This window comes from Fusarium sambucinum, chromosome II, assembly GCF_050947815.1.
Source record: "Fusarium sambucinum isolate potato_lamoka chromosome II, whole genome shotgun sequence".
Taxonomy (NCBI): domain Eukaryota; kingdom Fungi; phylum Ascomycota; class Sordariomycetes; order Hypocreales; family Nectriaceae; genus Fusarium; species Fusarium sambucinum.
The window spans coordinates 3,784,714-3,804,215 of NC_139293.1; the positions used below are offsets into that span (position 1 = coordinate 3,784,714).

Consider the following 19,502-nt stretch of genomic DNA (forward strand, 5'->3'; position numbering starts at 1 on the left):
CCCGCCCCCCAAAAACTCCGATATAGTCTTCAACATCAACAACGTACTACTCTGGAGTATGTACAACCCAAAAGGCTTAGGTTTTATTCCTCTTTGCAGGTACTCCTGTAAGTTCTTGCAACTCGTGCTTGTCACATCGAATCGGTCACACTCGACCTGATGACAATAACTCTGCTTCTGTCAAACTACGGCGATCCGGTCTAAGACGAAACAAGCGGTTGATTTCATCGAACAAAAGGCGGAAGACAAGTTTCCAGCCAAACAGATGTCAGAAGGATAGCCCCAGTCACTTCGTCCCGCTCACAACACATATTCTCTTAGGTAACAACCGATTTTGATCCGGAAAGGCTTGTACGTGGCATCAACAGAGCAGCTATAGAGTAGAAGCATTCTTCGATCTGCAATTGTCCTGTTGAGGTTGAGGAGAGTCGGCGGTGATCCACACTTTAGCTTAACATCACACATAGTCGACCGGCTTCCGAGATCCTCATTACGACCTTGAACAAGGCTCCAAAGCGACAGAGGGCGAGATTAGGCGAGTTACAGAAGATAACCCAGAGACGGCATTGACGTTAACTAACGGCTATACGAAGACTAACCCCACGTCAATGATGTCGCAGTTCATGATCCTTGGCCCGTGAGCCCCTGGCTAGTCTCGATGTAGTCTAACATCCGGCTGGGCGTCTCAAAAAATCACTGCGCACCCCAGTCTTTCCAGCTATTAAAAGAATGGTTGTAGGGATATTACAGCGCCGTTGAAAGAAGCTAAGAGTTTTATCGTCCTTGAACTTCTAGAATAAGGAGACAACCGGTTTGGCAGGCATACCCAAGCTCGTATTTGTAGACTTGACAGTAGAGAAGCCGGCATGAATCCACTAAAGAGCCGTTAGTGTGAATCTGAATGGACAATTCTTCGTCCCATATCCCGGTGGAATTACTCTAACCTGGAACTTTAACCTCCGAAAATGTAAAAATAAGGAGATTGATCCATGCTACCCATCGTCGAAGAAAGATCAACCGCATTGTACATAAGATAGCCGTTGTTGCACTCTTCTAAATCACTTCTACTCAGCTCTCGCCACCTGTCGCTATCAGATCTAGTATTCTGTCACTCGTTAAGACATTACTATTCTACATTCGTTATATACACACTCGTTAAAATGCTCCCTCAGTCTCTCCTCACACTGGCTTTGGCCGCCACATCCCTCGCCAGCCCTCTCGCTCGCGCCAACAGCGCATGCAAAGATCCCGTCGTCCGCAAAGAATGGCGCGAGCTAACCAGCGCTGAGAAGGCCGAATACCTTCGCGCCGCCGTCTGCATCCGCAACCTCCCCAAGGAGAAGTACAGTCACATCAACGCCGTCACATCCCGCATGGACGACCTTGTGTACACTCACTTCTCCCTCAACACCGAGATTCACTTTGTCGCCAACTTCCTCCCTTGGCATCGCTGGTTTGTTCAGCTCCATGAGGATCTGCTCAAGAACGAATGTGATTACAAGGGTGTTCAGCCGTACTGGGACTGGAGCATCGACGCTGATAAGAGCGATATGAAGAACTCGCCTCTGTTTGATGCGAAGACAGGTTTCGGTGGTGATGGCCAGCGCACTGACAGCAACGTCCCTGGCTTTGAGCGCTGTGTCGTCGATGGACCTTTCGCCAACACCAACCTAACTCTGGCTATGGGGTGGCCTGACATGAATACTCCCGGCGATCGTCTGCACTGCTTCACTCGCGAGTTCAATGGCGGATTGGGCAAGGACAAGAACGGTGATCAGATCCTCGGTGATATGCAGGTTTCCGCCTACAACTCCAAGGTCATGAACACCATCTACGGTTTCGACACTTACAAGGACATGTCCGAGATGCTTGAGGGACTGCCCCACGCTCAGAGTAAGTACAATTCCCTTCGATTTATCTTCTCATGCTGACAAATTACTAGTCCATAGTGTTATCTTTGGTGATATGGGCCCTGCCACCTCTCCCAACGAGCCTCTCTTTTTCCTCCACCACGCCAATGTTGACCGTGCTTGGGCCAAGGTATGATTTCCTTTCTTCTATTTGATTTGGATTTTCACGTTTACTGACAACATTACAGTGGCAAGGACGTAATGATACCCGCCTATCAGACTACACCGGCTTCCGAGTCTCCCAAACAACTATTCCTGCCACGATCACTGACACCATGCCTGTTATGGAGCTTGCTGAGAATGAGCCTGTGGTGAAGGATTACATGGATACTCTATCAGGTCCTCTTTGCTACACCTACTCGAAAATGTAATCGGGGATAGTGAGACAGCTGAGATAACATGGGGGACAATAGACAAATTCAAAATATCAAATATTCCATTACCTAGCGGGCTTTCGGTACAGTGACTGTCTTACAGCTCGCGACTGCATATCAGTTTCTCATTTTGAGGAACCCTGAATTATGCAACTTCCCTTCTCAGGCTACCGAACCCCGGTCTTGGGTTTTTGCGCACCTCTTCTACTAACAACACATCTTAAGCATATCGAGTTCAAGAGCCAATTTGTAAAAAACGTGTATTACCGTTTTTGCCTTTGGCCATATACAACTTAACAGTATACATGACTATTTCTGCCCGGTTGTAAAGACTCCATCTCTGATGAGTTGGCTCAGCTTCTCGTTGGTCTTGATGTATCGAGCCAGATCACGTCTCTTCTGAACCAACATATCAGCCACCATCCTGCCAAACACAATCTTTCCCGAAAGATTGAGGTGTGTCCGATCTCCTTCAATCTCGTTGTATTTATCCGCGTTCTCCTGGCCAATCGCATTGACATACTTGGTACTTGCCGTGTTGAGGTCTAAATACTTGACTCCAGCCTGGTTCGCCACGGCAATGGCAGCATCTCGCTCTTTGCTAAGATTCTCTACCACTTTTCCGTCTTTGAAAGTGCGGCGGGTGAGTGATGTGATGATAATCTACAATGTTAGTCATGATGTCGGAATATCGAAGTTCGAACTTACCGCAGTACCACCCGCAGTCTTGACCTCACCGATCATTGTGGAAAGGTTGTCCGAGTATTGCTCCAGAGTGAGGGTCTTTTGGTCATTATGACCGAATTGGATCGTCACGATAGACTCATGTTTAGCCTTTTGAGCCTTGACATTATCGAGTGCGGCATCCCAAAGGCCTTGGTCTCTGAAAGAAACGGTGGTGGCACCATTTTTTGCTAGGTTGATTCCACCTCCAGGTTTCTTGGTTCCATTGAGCAATGCATCACCCCAGCCTCCTCCCGTAGCAACAGTTGAGTCTCCCGTAAGGATGAAGAATGGTGATTTTGCAGCCTGAACACCTCCGAAGATGCTCAGGACAACAGAAGCAGCGGTTAAGAATCTCATGCTGAGTCAAGATAATTCAGATATGCTTTTGGACAAATATGATTCTAGTTACTGGAACTATGATCTACTTGTATAGATTCAATTATGTACCCCAATGTTTGCCTATGAGGAAAGTCATTTGCCTTTTGATGGTCGAGGAAGAGGAATATTTCCACCAATAATCGTCTTGCATTAACTTTGGGGGCATCGATATCAAGGTTTACAGGGGCTACATTCAGTTCCAGGATCCAAAATCTCTAACCTTATACTGCTTCATGCGGAGAATCACTGTCCGTCAAACTTGGAAAGGTAGGTGACTGGGGAAGCTGGACCTCGGCTTCCACGTTCGGTCCTGAATAGCCCGAGTTTTCACACTTAGCCTCGTCACCAGTTACAGGCACAACTAATTCAATACGTTTAAAACAATTAGTGAGATTTTTTTCATGTTAAGGAACAATTGAGTAGTTTATACACTGTGCAGACTGAATTGGAAACTGAATTGAAGACTGAATTTCCAGAAAGACAGACCCTCCTTATCTGATATACTTATCGATAGGCATATCTAATCTAATCTGTCTACGTAGTTTTGAATTGTGCTATCTAATCTTATCTTATCGTGGCAAGCCCACTCTCACTTTGTGTTTAATACACAGTTAAGTTATTACGGTAATGAACAGAAAGCTAAAGTTAACTATACTCTTGAACTGTAAACATATCCCCATTACTCTAAATTAGGATTGAAATAATACTTAACTATTTTATCTTCCTGCTTTAGTAATGAGCTTTCATATATTTACGTCTATTCACGTTGAAGGTGTAATTGATGAATTTGATGAGTGCAATAGGGTAGGTCGAGGTAGGCTGTGGAGAATCGTAAAACCTGGCAAGGATGGAAATCGGAGGACCCGAGACTTCCGACCAATAATCGGACAGCATCGCGTGGACGATCGATTACCAAGGAAGATCACCTTAGCCCGGTTCCGTTATTAATATGGGACGTGGTCAGTGGTCAGTGGTTGACCAGCCCATCTTGACTGTAGCAAGACAGCACAAAGCAGATATCAAGTCAGGCTACTGAAACCATGATGACGCATCTCGAATTACTTCAAATACCAAAGATGGATTAAGCATGAAAACCAATCTGCTTTAATTGCCCGTAGATTGATCCCATTCTCGTGAAGCCGACCTTCCGCGTAAGACGGTGCTTTCTAGCGCCATTCTATGACCAGGCCAAGCATAAAAATAGCATCGCACAGGCCAAAATGGTCTAGAACAACTCACGCGCCAGGGTAAATACGAGCCCAAAGGGGCAAAAAGCATCAAGAAAAAAGGGGCATAATTTCCATCATCCCATAATAAAACCAACTTTCCATCCCATCTTTCTTGTCTTTTTGTCCTCTTGGCTCTTTAACTGTCGCTCGCTTATCAATCAGTTATCTTTCTTTATCTACTATCTTTAATTCATTATGAAGTTCTTCAGCACTCTTAGCACCCTTGCGGTGGCCCTCATGATGAGTGGCGAGGCTCTGGCCGGTACATACAAGGGTTTCAGCATTGGCGCCAACAGGGCTGATGGTGCCTGTAAGTGGGAGGCCGACTGGAAGAAGGATTTCCAGGCCATCAAGAGCTGGAACAAGGGTTTCAACGCTGTTCGTCTGTACTCTGCCTCTGACTGCAACAGTAAGTGTTTCGCTTTTTGATCAACAACAAGCTCTTCTTACTTACATTGTACTTAGCACTTGTCAAGGCTGTCCCCGCTGCCAAGGCCACTGGCATGAAGATCCTTGTTGGCGTCTGGTCCACCGATGATGCTCACTTCGGCCGCGACAAGGCCGCTCTCCTCAAGGCTATCAAGCAGCACGGCACCGGCTGGATCGCCGCCATCAGTGTCGGATCCGAGGACCTCTACCGTGAAGACATCACCCCCCAGAAGCTCGCACAGCAGATCTACGACGTCCGAGGCATGGTCCACCAATACAACAAGAACCTCAAGGTCGGACACACCGACACCTGGACCGCTTGGGTTGACGGCCGCAACGACGTCGTCACCAAGGCCTGCGATATCGCCATTACAAACGGTTTCCCCTACTGGCAGGGTGTTCCCATCAAGGATGCTCTCCGTCTCAAGACCTTCCAGAACTCCTTCTGGAACGTCCAGAAGCACGTCAAGGCTGTCAACTCCAAGGCTGCTGTCTGGGTTGGCGAGACCGGCTGGCCTACCAAGGGACCCAACTACCAGAAGGCTGCTGCCACGACCGCCAGTCTCCAGCAGTTCTACAACAATGTCGGTTGCTGGCTCTGGCAGCAGAAGGAGGCCAGTGGTTTCTGGTTCACTGCTTTCGATACACCTGCGCACAGCACCGAGGTTGAGAAGTACTTCGGTATTGCCAACCAGGACCGCAAGCTCAAGTTCAGCCTTACTTGCTAAGCGTTGTAGCGGGTTTTCGATGTATAAATTTAATTAACTATGTATTGTTAGCGCTTGTCAACTCGATAGTATTTACATTCATTGCATAAAAAGTCTTTCTTAGATCCAATATATAATATCATGGACTGATCACATCAATAATTATCCCGTCTCTGTATGCAAGGTTGTTCATTTCCTACGCCCTAGTGCTTCCAGGAGGACCCAAGTAACTCTCTTGCACTCCGCCAAAGTTGACAACAACCTTTTCCAGCAAGATGTTCGCGTGACTTAATCGGAGCTTGAGATTATGTACGCCAGTCTTTAATATTCCCACGTCATGCCGCCGTACCCATACATTGTCCGACGCAGCAAAGAACCACCCGTCGGCCGACGCCCATCCCTTATCTGCGGCGTTCTTCTCGCTCTCGGGAGTCCTCCGCTGCAAAGTGTACGTCTGACTCTGACCTTCATCGATCTGTACGTCGTAGGTCAGGATATCCTCGGATGACAAGTCGAGAGTTGTGCCAAAGTAAAGGACCAGTTCAGTCTCGACAGTTTCGCTAAATGTGAAGAGCGGATATCCTAGGTAAGGAATCGCGCCTTCAGTCCTTGTTCCGGGAGCGAGAGTAACACTTCCGGTCTCGAGTCTGCCTGTATCAGGAAGGATTAGATATGGCTTGTCTATGTTGCAATCGGTCGCTGGTATTGAGATATAGCAGTCTTGTTCCACAAAGCCATGGAATGAATCTGCGACTTGTCGACCGTCGATGGGTAGATGAACTTGCTCAAAGTCTCCTTCACGCGACCGAACATCGATAAGAACATCCTCTTGGAAATCTTCAGGTACTTGCGACCAATCAATAGAAATCTGAACTCGCACATCATCTTGGCCAGGAAGCAACGCTCCCTCAGTCTGTGACAGAAGGATCCAGGGATACGGAGCCGAAGTTGACCAGTTGATAGTCGGCACTCCGCGAGTAAAAACATCAAACCACCTGAAATCAGGTCCATATCGACTCATGGGACCCAGAGTCAGACCAGGAACAAGATCTCGCCTGCTTGGATGTGTTCGCTCTGACTCCTCGTTGATACGTCCGACTCGCACGCCTTCGTGACCTTCAACCGCGACTCCCATCTGTCCGACAATGGGGTTCGAGTTCTGGCGTCGCTGGACGAACGATAGCCCGCTGATCATGTCTCGTGATGGTGCATGCCAAGTATCTTCATATCCGTAATGTGGTTGCATCAGGATATGATTCCACTTCCCATAAAGCAAGCTATGGAATTGTTCCGACAGGTCAAAATCGGCGTCGAAGAGATCCAAGACCTCTTGGGCAACCTTGTTGGCGGAGTTGCGTCTCTGACGAGCGAAGAGCTTGTTGCGCGCTTGGTTGACACGCAACGCAGTGTAAATGTACGAAGCCTTGGTCGGATGAAGAATGAGCTGGAAGGATGCAGCCTTTTGTTCTTCAGAAACCCGATCGTGCAACGTCTCCGCACGGTCAAGAAGAACCTTCCACCGATTGAAGATAGAATCAGCTTCCTTGTAGTGCAGGATTGAAAACGTTTCTGGTTCGATATGTTCGTGTTTTCTTAACGATAGTAGCCGGTCGTGTTGATGCCAAACCGAACCGATCTCGTCTGCGAGATCAGCTCCAAACTCGCGCTCGGCTGCACGACGGAAGAAGTCGGGAAGAGTGTTGTGCTTAATGCTTTTGATATCCCATGCCAAAGCAAGAGCAAAAGAAATAGGGAGTTCCTGAGGTTTGAGGTCGCCTACATTGAACACCCAGATCTGTCTGGCGTTGTGGTGATATGCTTGCTGAAGCTGATGCCATACTTTGCCCTTTATACCTTGTCAGTAACAAATTTGACATGAAGAGATAGATATACACCCACGAGAGAGTTTGTATTGATCCACTTGTAACTGCGAGGATCTCCAACGTATTGTAGATGGTAGTAAACCTGGCCTATGTCAGCTAAGACCGCTTTCTACTCGAGTGCCGACTTACACCTGCTCCACCTTTCCTCTTGGATTCCTCAGTTGTCGGAAGACGACGGATTGTACCAAAATTGTCATCCTGAAACAGAAGCGTGACATCTTCTGGAACATTTAGACGCCCGGTTTCAAACATGGACTGTACTTCCTTGTATATAGCAAACAGCTCTACCAAAAAGTTAGCAACAGCGTAGACTTTGGATAACAATACGAACGAGGCACGGCGTCTTCACTTCCATAGACCTTCTTAATAACCCCCCTCTGGGCCTCAATAGCATCCTGAACTACAGAAGCAGGATCTTCTGCCAACATCTTTTTGTCATATTCTCCTCTGATCCCCAGAGTAAAGTACGAATCACAGTCTTTGGCCCTGCTCGCTCCATGCTCGAAGAACTCGGTGATCTTCTGCTTGTTGGTCAACCAGTTCCAACTTCCATCTGGGTTATCTGCAAACCACTCATTTGACAAGCGTTGCATAGGTTCGTGATGCGATGTCGATATTACGATTCCATATTCGTCTGCGAGCTTTTGGTTTAGGGGGTCATCAGTGAAGAAAGATGCTCCTGGATTGGGATAACCTGGCCACATCGCTGGCCACAAGAAGTTGGCCTATAACGTCAGTATCACATTGTACAATAGAAAACAGTGATAAGAACAGACCTTGAGTCTGAGAAGGAGTTCAAACACGGTTGCGTAGAATTTAGAATTGTATCCTCCAAACGTTTCCCTGGCCCAGCCGGTCAAGGCCGGGGCTTCATCGTTGAGGAAAATGCCTCGGTGACGAACAGACGGCTCGCCATGAACAGTTTGTTTTTCGATAGCATAGATTCCGGTATGATGTTTCGGTGGCACATCAGCCCACCAATACCATCTGCCCCGGGTTAGCCATCATCCATCTCGATCGTGTACCGAAGGGCTTACGGAGAGACGCCAATCTGTTCGGAGAGAGTGTAAATACCAAATATAGCACCTCGCTTATCGCTTCCGGCAATGATCAGAGCTTTCTCGCATATTCCAAACTGCTCATTGAGGATACCTGTGGTGAAGGATTCCCATTTGCCATCGATTGCGTTTGCGTCCAATTTGCTATTCTCTACCAGCCTCTTGATAATCGGACTTGAGCCGATACTGCCGACAAAGATAGCCGTCTTTGTATTGATCTGTACATAATCTTCCTCTGACTTTAACAGAAGCACAGGACTGTAATGACCTTTCGTTACACGACCAAAGTCTTCTGCCAGGTTCTTTGCGGCGCGGATGATGCCTGGGAAGTCTGATTGGTCAACCACGATTGTTGCACCAACGAGGGGGATTGATCCAGCTGAGGGCTCGAAATCGACGATCTTTTCTTCAAACATGATGAACTCGCACAAAGAAGATGTGTAATGTCTCCTTGTTTCTTATAACATTAATCGCGCAGGTTGCATTTAGAGACAACTCTTTCACCCCTCAATTTAGCTCGGCTCGAAAACAACCGAGAGTTCCACTTGTGAAGCTGATTCAATTCATGATTGTCGGAGAGAACGCCGAACAACACTACTACAGAAGACTTGGCCGACTCTACGGGATAACAGTCTCTTTAGAAAACAAACCCACCCGCTGAATCGCGTTCAGAGCCATGGCTGTCAAAACTCCCCGACTTCCAATGTGATGCGGCTCAGCACCATACTCCCATGGCCATGCCAACTCCCACCCGCCGTCAACTTGCTGCCCATCAAGCACGATCTTCAAATCTCTCACATTACAAAAGCCAAGAGATTGCGCACTCAACGATCTCATGACAGCACCAAAAATATTGTCATCACACCCCATACGTTCGCGAACACACTCAACGAGCAACTCTCTCATACGCTGAAGCTGTGAGTCCGAAGGACGCCTCTCGCAGAGGTCAGAAAGTATATAGAGGAACCAATCAGGGTTCTTGTAGTAGTGACTTCCGTGGAGGTAGGCTCGGGTTTCGAGTAGACGGCAGACAAAATCATCAACGGCGGGAAGCTCCTCACCCCAGTCGTTGATGACGAAGAAGCGGAAAACGCTGACGCAGATGCAGTGGCAAAATTGAGGACGGCTTTTGCTAAGCCAACACTGGCGAAAGATTAGAACCAGTGCATGATTTTCTATAAGAGACTTACGAGAGGGAGACCGTCCGAGTTCAAGTTTGAGAGTATCTCATCTCTGGCCTCGAGCTTCGCAGCCGTTGGAACATCGTCCAAGATGGCTATTGCCAGAGATGTAGTGTCAGAGTCATCGGGGTGGACTGTGTTCGTCAGTACTGACGATTCATGCTGGAAATAGTTCCAAGCGTCCCCCTTGCTCTCTGGCACGATCAGATCCCTAAGTTGATCAGTAAACTGCCTATTATTAAGTGACATGTTTGACAGACTTACCGGACTCCCGTGTTTTGAAGAATGATCAGTTGAGAGTAATTATCCAGCAGCACATGACCGGCGCTCATTGGGTAGAAGAGACTCTTTACCTCGTCTTCAAGAAATGCCTTTGCGCGTGAAACAGGATCCCCAACCAGGTTGTGAAGATCCCTAACGAGAGTATCAGTATCACTGAACAAGATGCCCTTGAAACCAAGGGCCTGAGCAGCAACAACATTCTCAGCCTTGTCATCGACAAAGATACAAAAAGATGCAGGGGTCTTGATAATCTTCAAGCATTCTTCGTAAGCGGCCATGTCTGGCTTCCTCTGGCGAATAGTTGCAGAGGCGATGAACTCGTCAATGATACCCCAACTTTGGATTTGATCTCCGAGTGCGTCGGACTCAGATGCAGGGATGTTAGACAAACAGAAAACCTTGGTCTTGGGATGCATCTGTCTGAGTTCCTTGATGGAGGAGATCAAAGCTGTGTTTACCTGCAGGCCCTCCTTCCTCATTTGTCCCAATGCTTCGGTCCAAGTTTCAATGTCAATGCCGAATTCTTGGCATATGTTCTTGTAGCACTCATCGCCCGTGATACGGCCTGCTTCGTAGTCATGCCAGTAGGATGTGTCAAGGGCAGCCTTGATTTGGCTTGCGGCGAGACCGACATTGTTCCTTGTTGTGTACTTGGCAAGAACACCACCCAAGTCAAAGATCAAAGTTGTGTATTCTTGATGCATAATTACAGGTACGCCGCACGATTCGATCTTGGATAAAATGTTAATGATGCTGCTCAATATGTATGAATGGGATACTGTAGCATACCGACGGCAAATGTTACCAAAAAAATTATATGACTAGAATGCACGATTGAGCTTCAATCACTTGTGATGTAAAAGGCAGCTTGATTCCTCAACTGTATGGGTGGTTTTCGAGTTCAACGTTCTAGAAGAAAAGAAGAAAATTAAGATGAAGAAACCTGAATATGATAGGATGTGCAGTGCCAGATGAAAGGTAGTCTGTCAAAGCTGTAGGTGACATGTATTAAGTTGAGTCTTATCCAGGTCTATATATGTATGGCACCTTCACGAATCTGAGACTGTTCATGATGGCTCAATTATTTTCGTTCAACAACCTGAGAATCTAGGAATCCTTTGTTTGTTCCGAAACAATAATCTTACTTCAGCTCCGATTCCTACTCATGTTTTCAACCCGGCATTGCCGTGCGAAGTTTATGGTCCTAATGGCCCAATCACCACTCGAAGATCACTTAAACTACCGACGAACTAAAGTAGTACGGTAGAAGAGGGCTAAAGTGAATAGAAGTAAGATTGATCCGACCATGCCGTGACTGGTCATGGTAGTACAAACAGCCACAAGCAATCGACGGCAATTGCCATCCATAGACCGAACTATACCCACAATATTATCTCTATTGTTCTTGGCCGTAGTAGCTCTATGATAGCCGTCAAAACAATGCAAACAGAAGAGCAACTGGCAAAAGTCCCGTAATCTACATGACATCGATGGCGAATATCAGACCGCATTGTTCTTGATGTATGGAGTCTCCCTGCCCCGCTACTTCGGGTTAATGTGCAGCGAGATTGGAACATCAAGCCTAGTAATGAGTTTATGCTTAATCCCACATATCGGATGGATCGTCAACTTGACCCTGGCACAAGGCAAGCCCGACACCAAAAAGAAGCTTACAAATGTCCCACGCTATCCAAATTACCGGTAGATGATAGGTGGGGTTACTGATTTTTACTTACCCCAGATATGCATACGACACATTTGCCGGAGGTTTGACTTCCGATCGCCCCGTATAGGCATGGCGGTATCGACGATGCAACTACAAGCAATCACATTACCCCAAGATGCCAAGATACAGCATCCTTGCAAGGGAAATCTCTACTTGTTTCTGTTGGCGGCTTAACAATTGTCCATTGGTCAAGCGCACGAATAGCATCGACTTGGCCGACGCGACAGGGTCGTTGAGGATATTTAAGTAGAGTCGATATAGTTCCGCGAATGTTGCTCAGTTTGAGACCTTTCAGCCTCATTCCATACAGAGTCTTCAACATGTTTCGTCTCTCTTCGATTCTCACAGCAGGCCTTGCCCTGATCAGTTCCGTCAGCGCTGCCTGTGGCGACGGATCACCGCAGGGTGTGGTCTCGGGCTCAGGCTCCTCCTTCACCGCCACTGTCAACGGCGCAAATGTCTACTCTGGCTCCGACTACCGTCTCGCCATCCAAACCGCGCTCGACCGCATTGGCACCAACCAACGTGTCACGGTCCGCGCATCGGGCAGCATAGGCGCAAACACCATTGTCGTCACTAGTGGGAAGACGTTCGAGGTCTGCGGTACCATGAACGTCGCCTCCAAGTCTGGTCGTGGTGCCATCGAGGCTATCAACCAGAACGACGTCAAGATCCCTTACCTCAAGATGACGGGCAACCCTTACTTTGGCCTGCGTTTCTCTGGTACCCGTAACTTGGCTCTCGGTGATATCACGATGAACCTCAGCGGTGGTCTTGGAATCCGATTCGACCGCGATGCAAACTGGAACTATGATGTCAGCATGGGTAACATTGTTGTAACCGGAGCTGGTAGCCATGCTGTTGAGACGTTCAAGATCGACGGTCTTACCATTACTTCCGTTAAAGCCCGAGACGTCGGTGAATCAGGACTACTTATCCAGGAATCACGAAATGTTCGTGTTGGCTACGTCGAAGGCAACAACGTCGGTGCAGGCACAGGTTATGCAACTCTTCGCTTCGCCAACGAGAATGGCAAGCTCAATAATGTCTACACCACCACAAACGTTTTCGTCGATAAAGTCTACTCTCGAGGTGGTGGACGTGGAATCTTTTGTGTGTCCATGTCTGGCGCCGCCGAGATCAAGACAATCGATCTTGCAAGCAACGGAAACAATGCCATTCTCATCGAAAACTGTTACAACCTGGCTATCCGAGATGGTGTCATCAACGGAGGTGGAGAGGTTCGCGTTTCTGCCCGCAGCGAGTTCCCCAACACTAGCGGTATCTATGTCAAGGCTCAGGTGAACAACAACAGTGTCCGGGAATCTCCCTGTGCTGATAATATGTTCTGGGGCATCACCGGAAATGCTAAGATGAACGTTTGCTAAGCGTCGAGTCTAACTCTATCCCAAGGTGATTTTGACTACCAGGCACATTCATTTGGGGTTGGAAGAAGGAGTTGCTTTTATATAGTTGAAAGAATGTTATTTAAATGCAGTTCTCGGGGTCAATTATCATAAGAGTATCGTCATCGTTGTGGTTTTCCATTGTGTACCATAGGTCTAAATTGAACCGATGTGCCATTATAATATGCTAATATTAATATATCTATGCCACGAGCCATGAGCCACGAGCTATGAGCCATGAGCAAATAACCCTTTAAGGCCCTGATCAATTTAAAATATATATTAAATAATATATATAGGGTAAAGCTAAAAAGTAAAGCTATTCTTAAATTAGCTAGATTTTAATAAAGAATCTTATATATAAGGGATTAACCTTTTAAATAATATATCCTTTTTACTATAAACCTATTAAGGCTTAATTACTAAGGAATTAATTATATTTATAGTATTTTTCTGCCTTATATATATATAAGCTAAAGTAGCTAAATATATATTATATTTAATATATAAAAGGCCTTTTTTTATATAACTAGGGTTATTATTAAAGGTTTTATAATACTTTTTAATTAATAGCTAATTAAAAGTAAATTTAAAGTAAAAGATAATAAAGTAGATTATATATATAAAAAAGACTATAATAATAAAGATAGTAATAAAATAAAAAAAAATAACTTTAAAAAGTAAAACTTTACTTAGAATTTACTTTTCTTATATTTACTTTAAAAATATAATAATAGCTTTTTTTTTAATTAAAAACTTTATTTTTTTTAATTTTTAATATTAAAGTTATTATAAATTATAGTAATTATATTAAAGTAATAATATATATTTAAAAGCTTCTTTAAGGCTATAAGAGGAAATTCTATAATATATTTTATATAAATTAAAATATCTTTTATTAATTAATAAAATAAATTAAAGAGAATATAAAGATAATAAATATATAATACTAAAGCCTTATTTATAAGCTAATAATATTCCTTTTTATTATTAGTTAAGGCTATTTATAATAAATAGCAGTATATTAATTTAAGATTATATAAAATATAATCTCTTTAATTATATAATTAGCGCTTAATATATATCTTTTTCTCTATAATACCTTTATTACCTAGCTATTAGTAAATTATATATACCTTAAGCTACTTATTAAGCTTAAATTATATTATTTCTTTAGCTATATTAAAGCTATTAATAATATATATAAATTAGCTTATATACTTAAAAAGTAATAAAAGAAATAATATAATTAAAAGTCTTTAATTACTTAGAATATATTATATATTATATATCTTAATAGCTTTTTCTTATATATTCTTATTAGCTATAAAGGCTTAATTAATAATACTTTACTAATATAATATATATATTTAAGAAGCTTTTTATTATTATTATAAAGATTCTATATTAATAATATAGGCTTTAATACTTATAATAGCCTTTTAATGCCTTTTACTAGGATTTAATATTACCTTAAAGACTAGAAATTAATAAAAAATAGCCTAAAGAATAAAAAAAAGCTATATAATCTTTACTACTTATACTTATAAGTAATTATAAAGTTAACCTTTAGCTATATAAAGTAGAAGTTTAAGATTATATATTTCTTATTATTTAAATATAGTATTTATTTATAGATTTAAATTATATATATTTATATAAATCTATAGAATTTCTTAAAGTTATTAAAAAAGAAGCTAAAGCTAAAGAAATTAAAAAAAAAACCTATAGAAAGTAATTAAATAGGTAAGAGATAATCTATATAGCAGAGACTTAAAGGCTTTATATAGTAAAATTATAATAAAGTAATAATAAGAATATAAAGAATATATAAAAAAGAAGTTATAGATTTTTAATAAGTATTTTAATAGATTATTTATAAGGTAAAAAAAGCTATTATTAGCAGCTATTTTCACTAGATAGGGCATAGAAAAGAGGATTAAAAGAGCCTTGTTTTTTCTATAAAAGGAGGGGAATTAGCTTACTGTTTTAAGTAATAGAGTAGCTAAATTATATAATATAAGCTTAGCTAATTAGGGCTATATAAATATTAATATATCCCCTATTTAAATGCTAATATTATAGGCATTTAAATAAATAATAAAGCTTTAAAATACTTTAAAATATACTTAATAGAGTATTTAGCTAGCTATAATATAAATAAAATAGGTGCCTATTAAGTAATAATAGAGTAAATAACCCTATAATTATAAAATGCAGTATTATAGTATAGCTATAAGTATATGCCTTTTATATAAAAAATTCCTCCTTTTTTCTTTTTTTTTAATTATATTTTTATAATAATAAGCCTACTATAATGCCTTATACTGCTTAATAAAGTATATACTTAATATTTATAATACTAATATATTATAGGCTAGAATTTAATTATCTGCTTATACCTTTAGTATTCTTATTGCCTATTGCCTTATAAGTTAAAGCTCTTTAAGCTTATAATATCTTATAATAGTTAACTCTTAAATAGCTTAATAAGAAGCAGAGGAATACTATATATATAACTACTATATATACTGTATAAGCAGTATATTAGCAGCTAGTATAGCTTATTAATGCCTTTACTACTGCTGCCTATAAGCTTTAATACTATAATCTAAGCTTAGTTTATATAATCTAATGCTTTAAATAGCCTTTATTCCTTACCTACTATGCCCTTTAAGGTATTAGCCCCTTATTAACTTTATTAGTAAGTAGTTTTCTATACCTTATTTAAGGTATTTCTATAGTCTTCTTGCAGAGATTAAAGAAGACTTACTTTATTATTATGCTATTTTTAGCAATTCCTAGTATTATATACTATATTTTTTAAGTAACTATAGTTATAAGGCTATATAAGTATACTTTATTTTCTTTAATTAAGCTTCTTATTAACTTAAATTATACTCTTAGGCCTTTTTAGCTTAGTCTTTTAATCTATTAGCTAGCTAATATAGCTAATAAGGTAAGGGGTAATATCCTTACCCTAGATAAGCTTAATAAGCTTAATAATATAAATAAAGCTTCTTTTCTCTTTTTCTTTATTTAATTAAGCTTACCTTATTAATATATAAGCTAATTTAATAATATAAGAGGAGAAAAAGTTTAAGAAGAGTATTAAAAGGCTTTTGCCTTTATTTAAAGAGGGGTTTACCTCTTTATATTACTTTAATATAGTAAAGCAGGCCTCTATTACTTTAGGCCCTTTAGGCTATAAAGTTTTCTCTTTTTCTGCTAAGGCTATTGCCTTTACTATTTAAATATAAGTTTAATACTATACTCCTTAAGTATTATATATAAGCTAATATTATAAATAGCCTTACTAATAATATTGCCTTTAATACTTCTTTTTATACTATTATAGCTAAGGTTATAGCTTTATTATAACCTTAGCTATAGCTATAAATGCCTATTAGGTATATTAGTTTTCCTTTTTTTATATATTTTAGTATTTAATTTTTATATATATATTATATTAAGGTATCTAGGCTATCCCTTCCCCTTGGTATAAGGGAAATAAATAAATATATCTTCTTATATACTTTAGCGCTTCTTACCTTTTATTTCCCTGCTTTATAATAACCTATAATATATTTAAAAGCTCTTTAAAGTACTTAAACTATTATTATAATAATACTTTTATAAGCCTATTTACTAATATATTAGCTATTAGTAAATATATAACTTTAAATAACTTTTTTAAATACTTCTGCCTTAACTATATACTCTAAATATTAATATAATAAAGCCTTATAATTATTTAAGAGCTCTAATTAATTATAAGTTTAATAGTTTACTAGTTATTATACTTAATATTATAAGGTAACTCTAGATTAAAGTATAAATTTTAGAAAAGGCACTTTATTCTTATTATTTCCTTTGCTATATACTTTAAAGCAAGTAGCTTAGCTTTAGTAGTTAAAGTTATTACTATTAATTGCCTTAATGCCTTCTAATAAATTACTCCTTTAAATAAGCTTATAAAATAGCCTTATAATAACTTCTATATATTTATATTATTAGTAAATAAAGTATTACTTATAATAATAAGAGCTTATAGCTTATTATATTTATTATAGATTAGGCTATTAAATCTTATAAGGTAAAGATAATAGATTACTTAGAGAGCAGCTCTTTTATAATAAGCGCTTAAATTAGTAAGGAATTATAATAGTAAGCTAGCTGTAAAGGCAGTATTAAGTTATAATATAACTGCTATATAGAGCAGGGATTTAATAATTTCTTAATATTTCTTTATTTTATTAGGTAGCGCTTAGTCTTTATAAAGTAAAAGCTTTACCTATAAGATTAAGGTTAAAAGGAAGCTATTTTAAGTATTTTAGCTAAATTTAATTACTATTTTTTTAATATATAAATTATAATATAGAGAAATAGTATAATTTAGCTAATCTCTAATAATCTTAATATTAAGAAACTACTTAGCTTTTAAGTTATATATAAGTTTAAACCTTTTACTTCCTTTTAAGTATTTAATAAGCTTTAAAGCAGTATTTAGGTTACTTTTATAATAGAAGATTAGGATATTATTAATAAAGAAAATTAGGTATATTTTCCTCTTTAGGTTATAAAAGAGGTAAGGTTTTTCTATATTTTATTTAAGTTTAAATTTATATAATTTAGCAGTAAATATATTAAACTAGAGCTTAGGTAAGTCTCTAAGCCTATAGAGAGCTTAATTAATCTTAAGGATAAAATTATACTCTTTAAATCCTAGGGAAAAGCAGTAAAATATATAAAAACTACTTTATTACCTCTATATATTTATAAATATATTCTTAATATTTAATTACTTAATTTTAAGATTAAATTAAATAGCTAAAGCTATTATTAGGTAAAAAGAGTATATTATAAGTATTACTATATATATACTTTTAAGTATTATATCTTAGAAGTTTCTATATACTATAATCTATACTTTATAGTGTAATAAAAACCTATTTTAATTATATTTATATATAAGTATTTACTTTATTAGTAAGGGCTTGGTTATAGCTTTTTCCTACTTAACCTTCCTTTAAGTCTTCTTTTTAAGGAGCTTTATAATCTCTATATATATTATTTACTTAAATAATATAGTAAATTAGTGCTTCTTAAGCTATTTCTATATCTTTAATGCAGATAGAAGGCTATCTTAATAATATTTCTAGTTATCCTTAGGAATAGCTATTATTATAATCCCTGCTTAAAGATTATCTTTTTTCCTATTAGCTATATAAAGAATTATAGTAAATACTATTTTAAGCTTATTAAGATCTTTATATACTTCTTTTAGCTAATTAGGTATAAAGAAAGTATTAAATAAGTCTCTATAAAGCTTATATAATTATTAATTAAAGGTAATACTATACCTTTATTCCTTAGCTTCTTAAACCTATATATTCTAATATATTAATTCTTAAGCTAGAGTATAATTTGCCTTATTTTTTAATCCCCTTAGCTAACCTTATAGTTAGGCTAAAGGCTACTCTAGGTAATTATAATTTCCTTCTAGATTAAATATAATCTGCACTTTAGAAGGCTTAGTTAAATTATCTAGAGCTTATACTATTATTAATAGTAATAACTTTTCTATTATTATCTGCAGGCTATATTTAATACTTAATAAAGACTTAGCTTTAGCTTTATTTACTCCCTAAGTATTTCTATTTAAATCTCCTGCTTTTTTATAAGTAAGTAAAATATTACTTACTTATAATAATAAGCCTACTATATTAACTCCTTTATTTACTTACTTACCCTTAAGGAAATTATTATTTATCCTAGCTTATAATATATTTATTAATATTAAATACTACTTTAAAGAGTTAACTTCTTTAATATTTTTATTCTTATAAGTATTACTTATATCCCTATACTATATATTAGGCTTTAGGGTCTATTAAGGTATTTAAAGTCCTATTAGTATTTAATTTATTATATATATAGGTAGGTAGTTTATACTTAATTTAATAGTAATTATACTCTCTTTAAGCGGCTACTTATATAGATTATATACTTCTATCCCTGAGTTTAAGCCTATTAACTATTCTTAAATTAGCTAATTATATATATCTAAGAGGATATTATATTTTAATACTATAATTAACTTAATCTAATCTTTTAATTCTATTAATAGAAGCTTTATTATACTTAGTTTATTAGGTTAATAGAAGGTTATTTTATTAAATATTATATTCTTTAATATAATTACCTTTTTAA

General features: G+C 39.1%; 6 protein-coding genes across 6 annotated transcripts; 3 read left to right on the top strand and 3 right to left on the bottom strand.

The window, feature by feature from the left end:
- Positions 1 to 1,160: 1,160 nt before the first annotated feature.
- Positions 1,161 to 2,281, top strand: FSST1_008133 (tyrosinase family protein; the record flags this gene model as incomplete). The annotated part of the gene is made up of 3 exons (XM_083224985.1): positions 1,161 to 1,893; positions 1,943 to 2,040; positions 2,099 to 2,281. 3 exons carry the CDS (start codon positions 1,161 to 1,163, stop codon positions 2,279 to 2,281), a joined length of 1,014 nt encoding a protein of 337 aa, XP_083084094.1.
- Positions 2,282 to 2,593: 312 nt separating this feature from the next.
- Positions 2,594 to 3,367, bottom strand: FSST1_008134 (SGNH hydrolase-type esterase domain-containing protein; the record flags this gene model as incomplete). Its single annotated transcript, XM_083224986.1, has 2 exons — positions 2,594 to 2,947; positions 2,993 to 3,367. 2 exons carry the CDS (start codon positions 3,365 to 3,367, stop codon positions 2,594 to 2,596), a joined length of 729 nt encoding a protein of 242 aa, XP_083084095.1.
- Positions 3,368 to 4,812: 1,445 nt separating this feature from the next.
- FSST1_008135 (glycoside hydrolase superfamily) lies at positions 4,813 to 5,774 on the top strand (the record flags this gene model as incomplete). Its single annotated transcript, XM_083224987.1, has 2 exons — positions 4,813 to 5,026; positions 5,083 to 5,774. 2 exons carry the CDS (start codon positions 4,813 to 4,815, stop codon positions 5,772 to 5,774), a joined length of 906 nt encoding a protein of 301 aa, XP_083084096.1.
- A 175-nt stretch (positions 5,775 to 5,949) lies between these two features.
- On the bottom strand, positions 5,950 to 9,110 carry FSST1_008136 (uncharacterized protein; the record flags this gene model as incomplete). Its single annotated transcript, XM_083224988.1, has 6 exons — positions 5,950 to 7,599; positions 7,653 to 7,718; positions 7,766 to 7,920; positions 7,968 to 8,361; positions 8,413 to 8,623; positions 8,674 to 9,110. The coding sequence occupies 6 exons, from the start codon at positions 9,108 to 9,110 to the stop codon at positions 5,950 to 5,952; spliced, it is 2,913 nt and encodes a 970-aa protein (XP_083084097.1).
- Positions 9,111 to 9,312: 202 nt separating this feature from the next.
- FSST1_008137 (HAD-like domain-containing protein) lies at positions 9,313 to 10,861 on the bottom strand (the record flags this gene model as incomplete). The annotated part of the gene is made up of 3 exons (XM_083224989.1): positions 9,313 to 9,837; positions 9,885 to 10,086; positions 10,140 to 10,861. The coding sequence occupies 3 exons, from the start codon at positions 10,859 to 10,861 to the stop codon at positions 9,313 to 9,315; spliced, it is 1,449 nt and encodes a 482-aa protein (XP_083084098.1).
- A 1,342-nt stretch (positions 10,862 to 12,203) lies between these two features.
- Positions 12,204 to 13,271, top strand: FSST1_008138 (uncharacterized protein; the record flags this gene model as incomplete). Its single annotated transcript, XM_083224990.1, has 1 exon — positions 12,204 to 13,271. One exon carries the CDS (start codon positions 12,204 to 12,206, stop codon positions 13,269 to 13,271), a length of 1,068 nt encoding a protein of 355 aa, XP_083084099.1.
- Between the last annotated feature and the right edge of the window lie 6,231 nt (positions 13,272 to 19,502).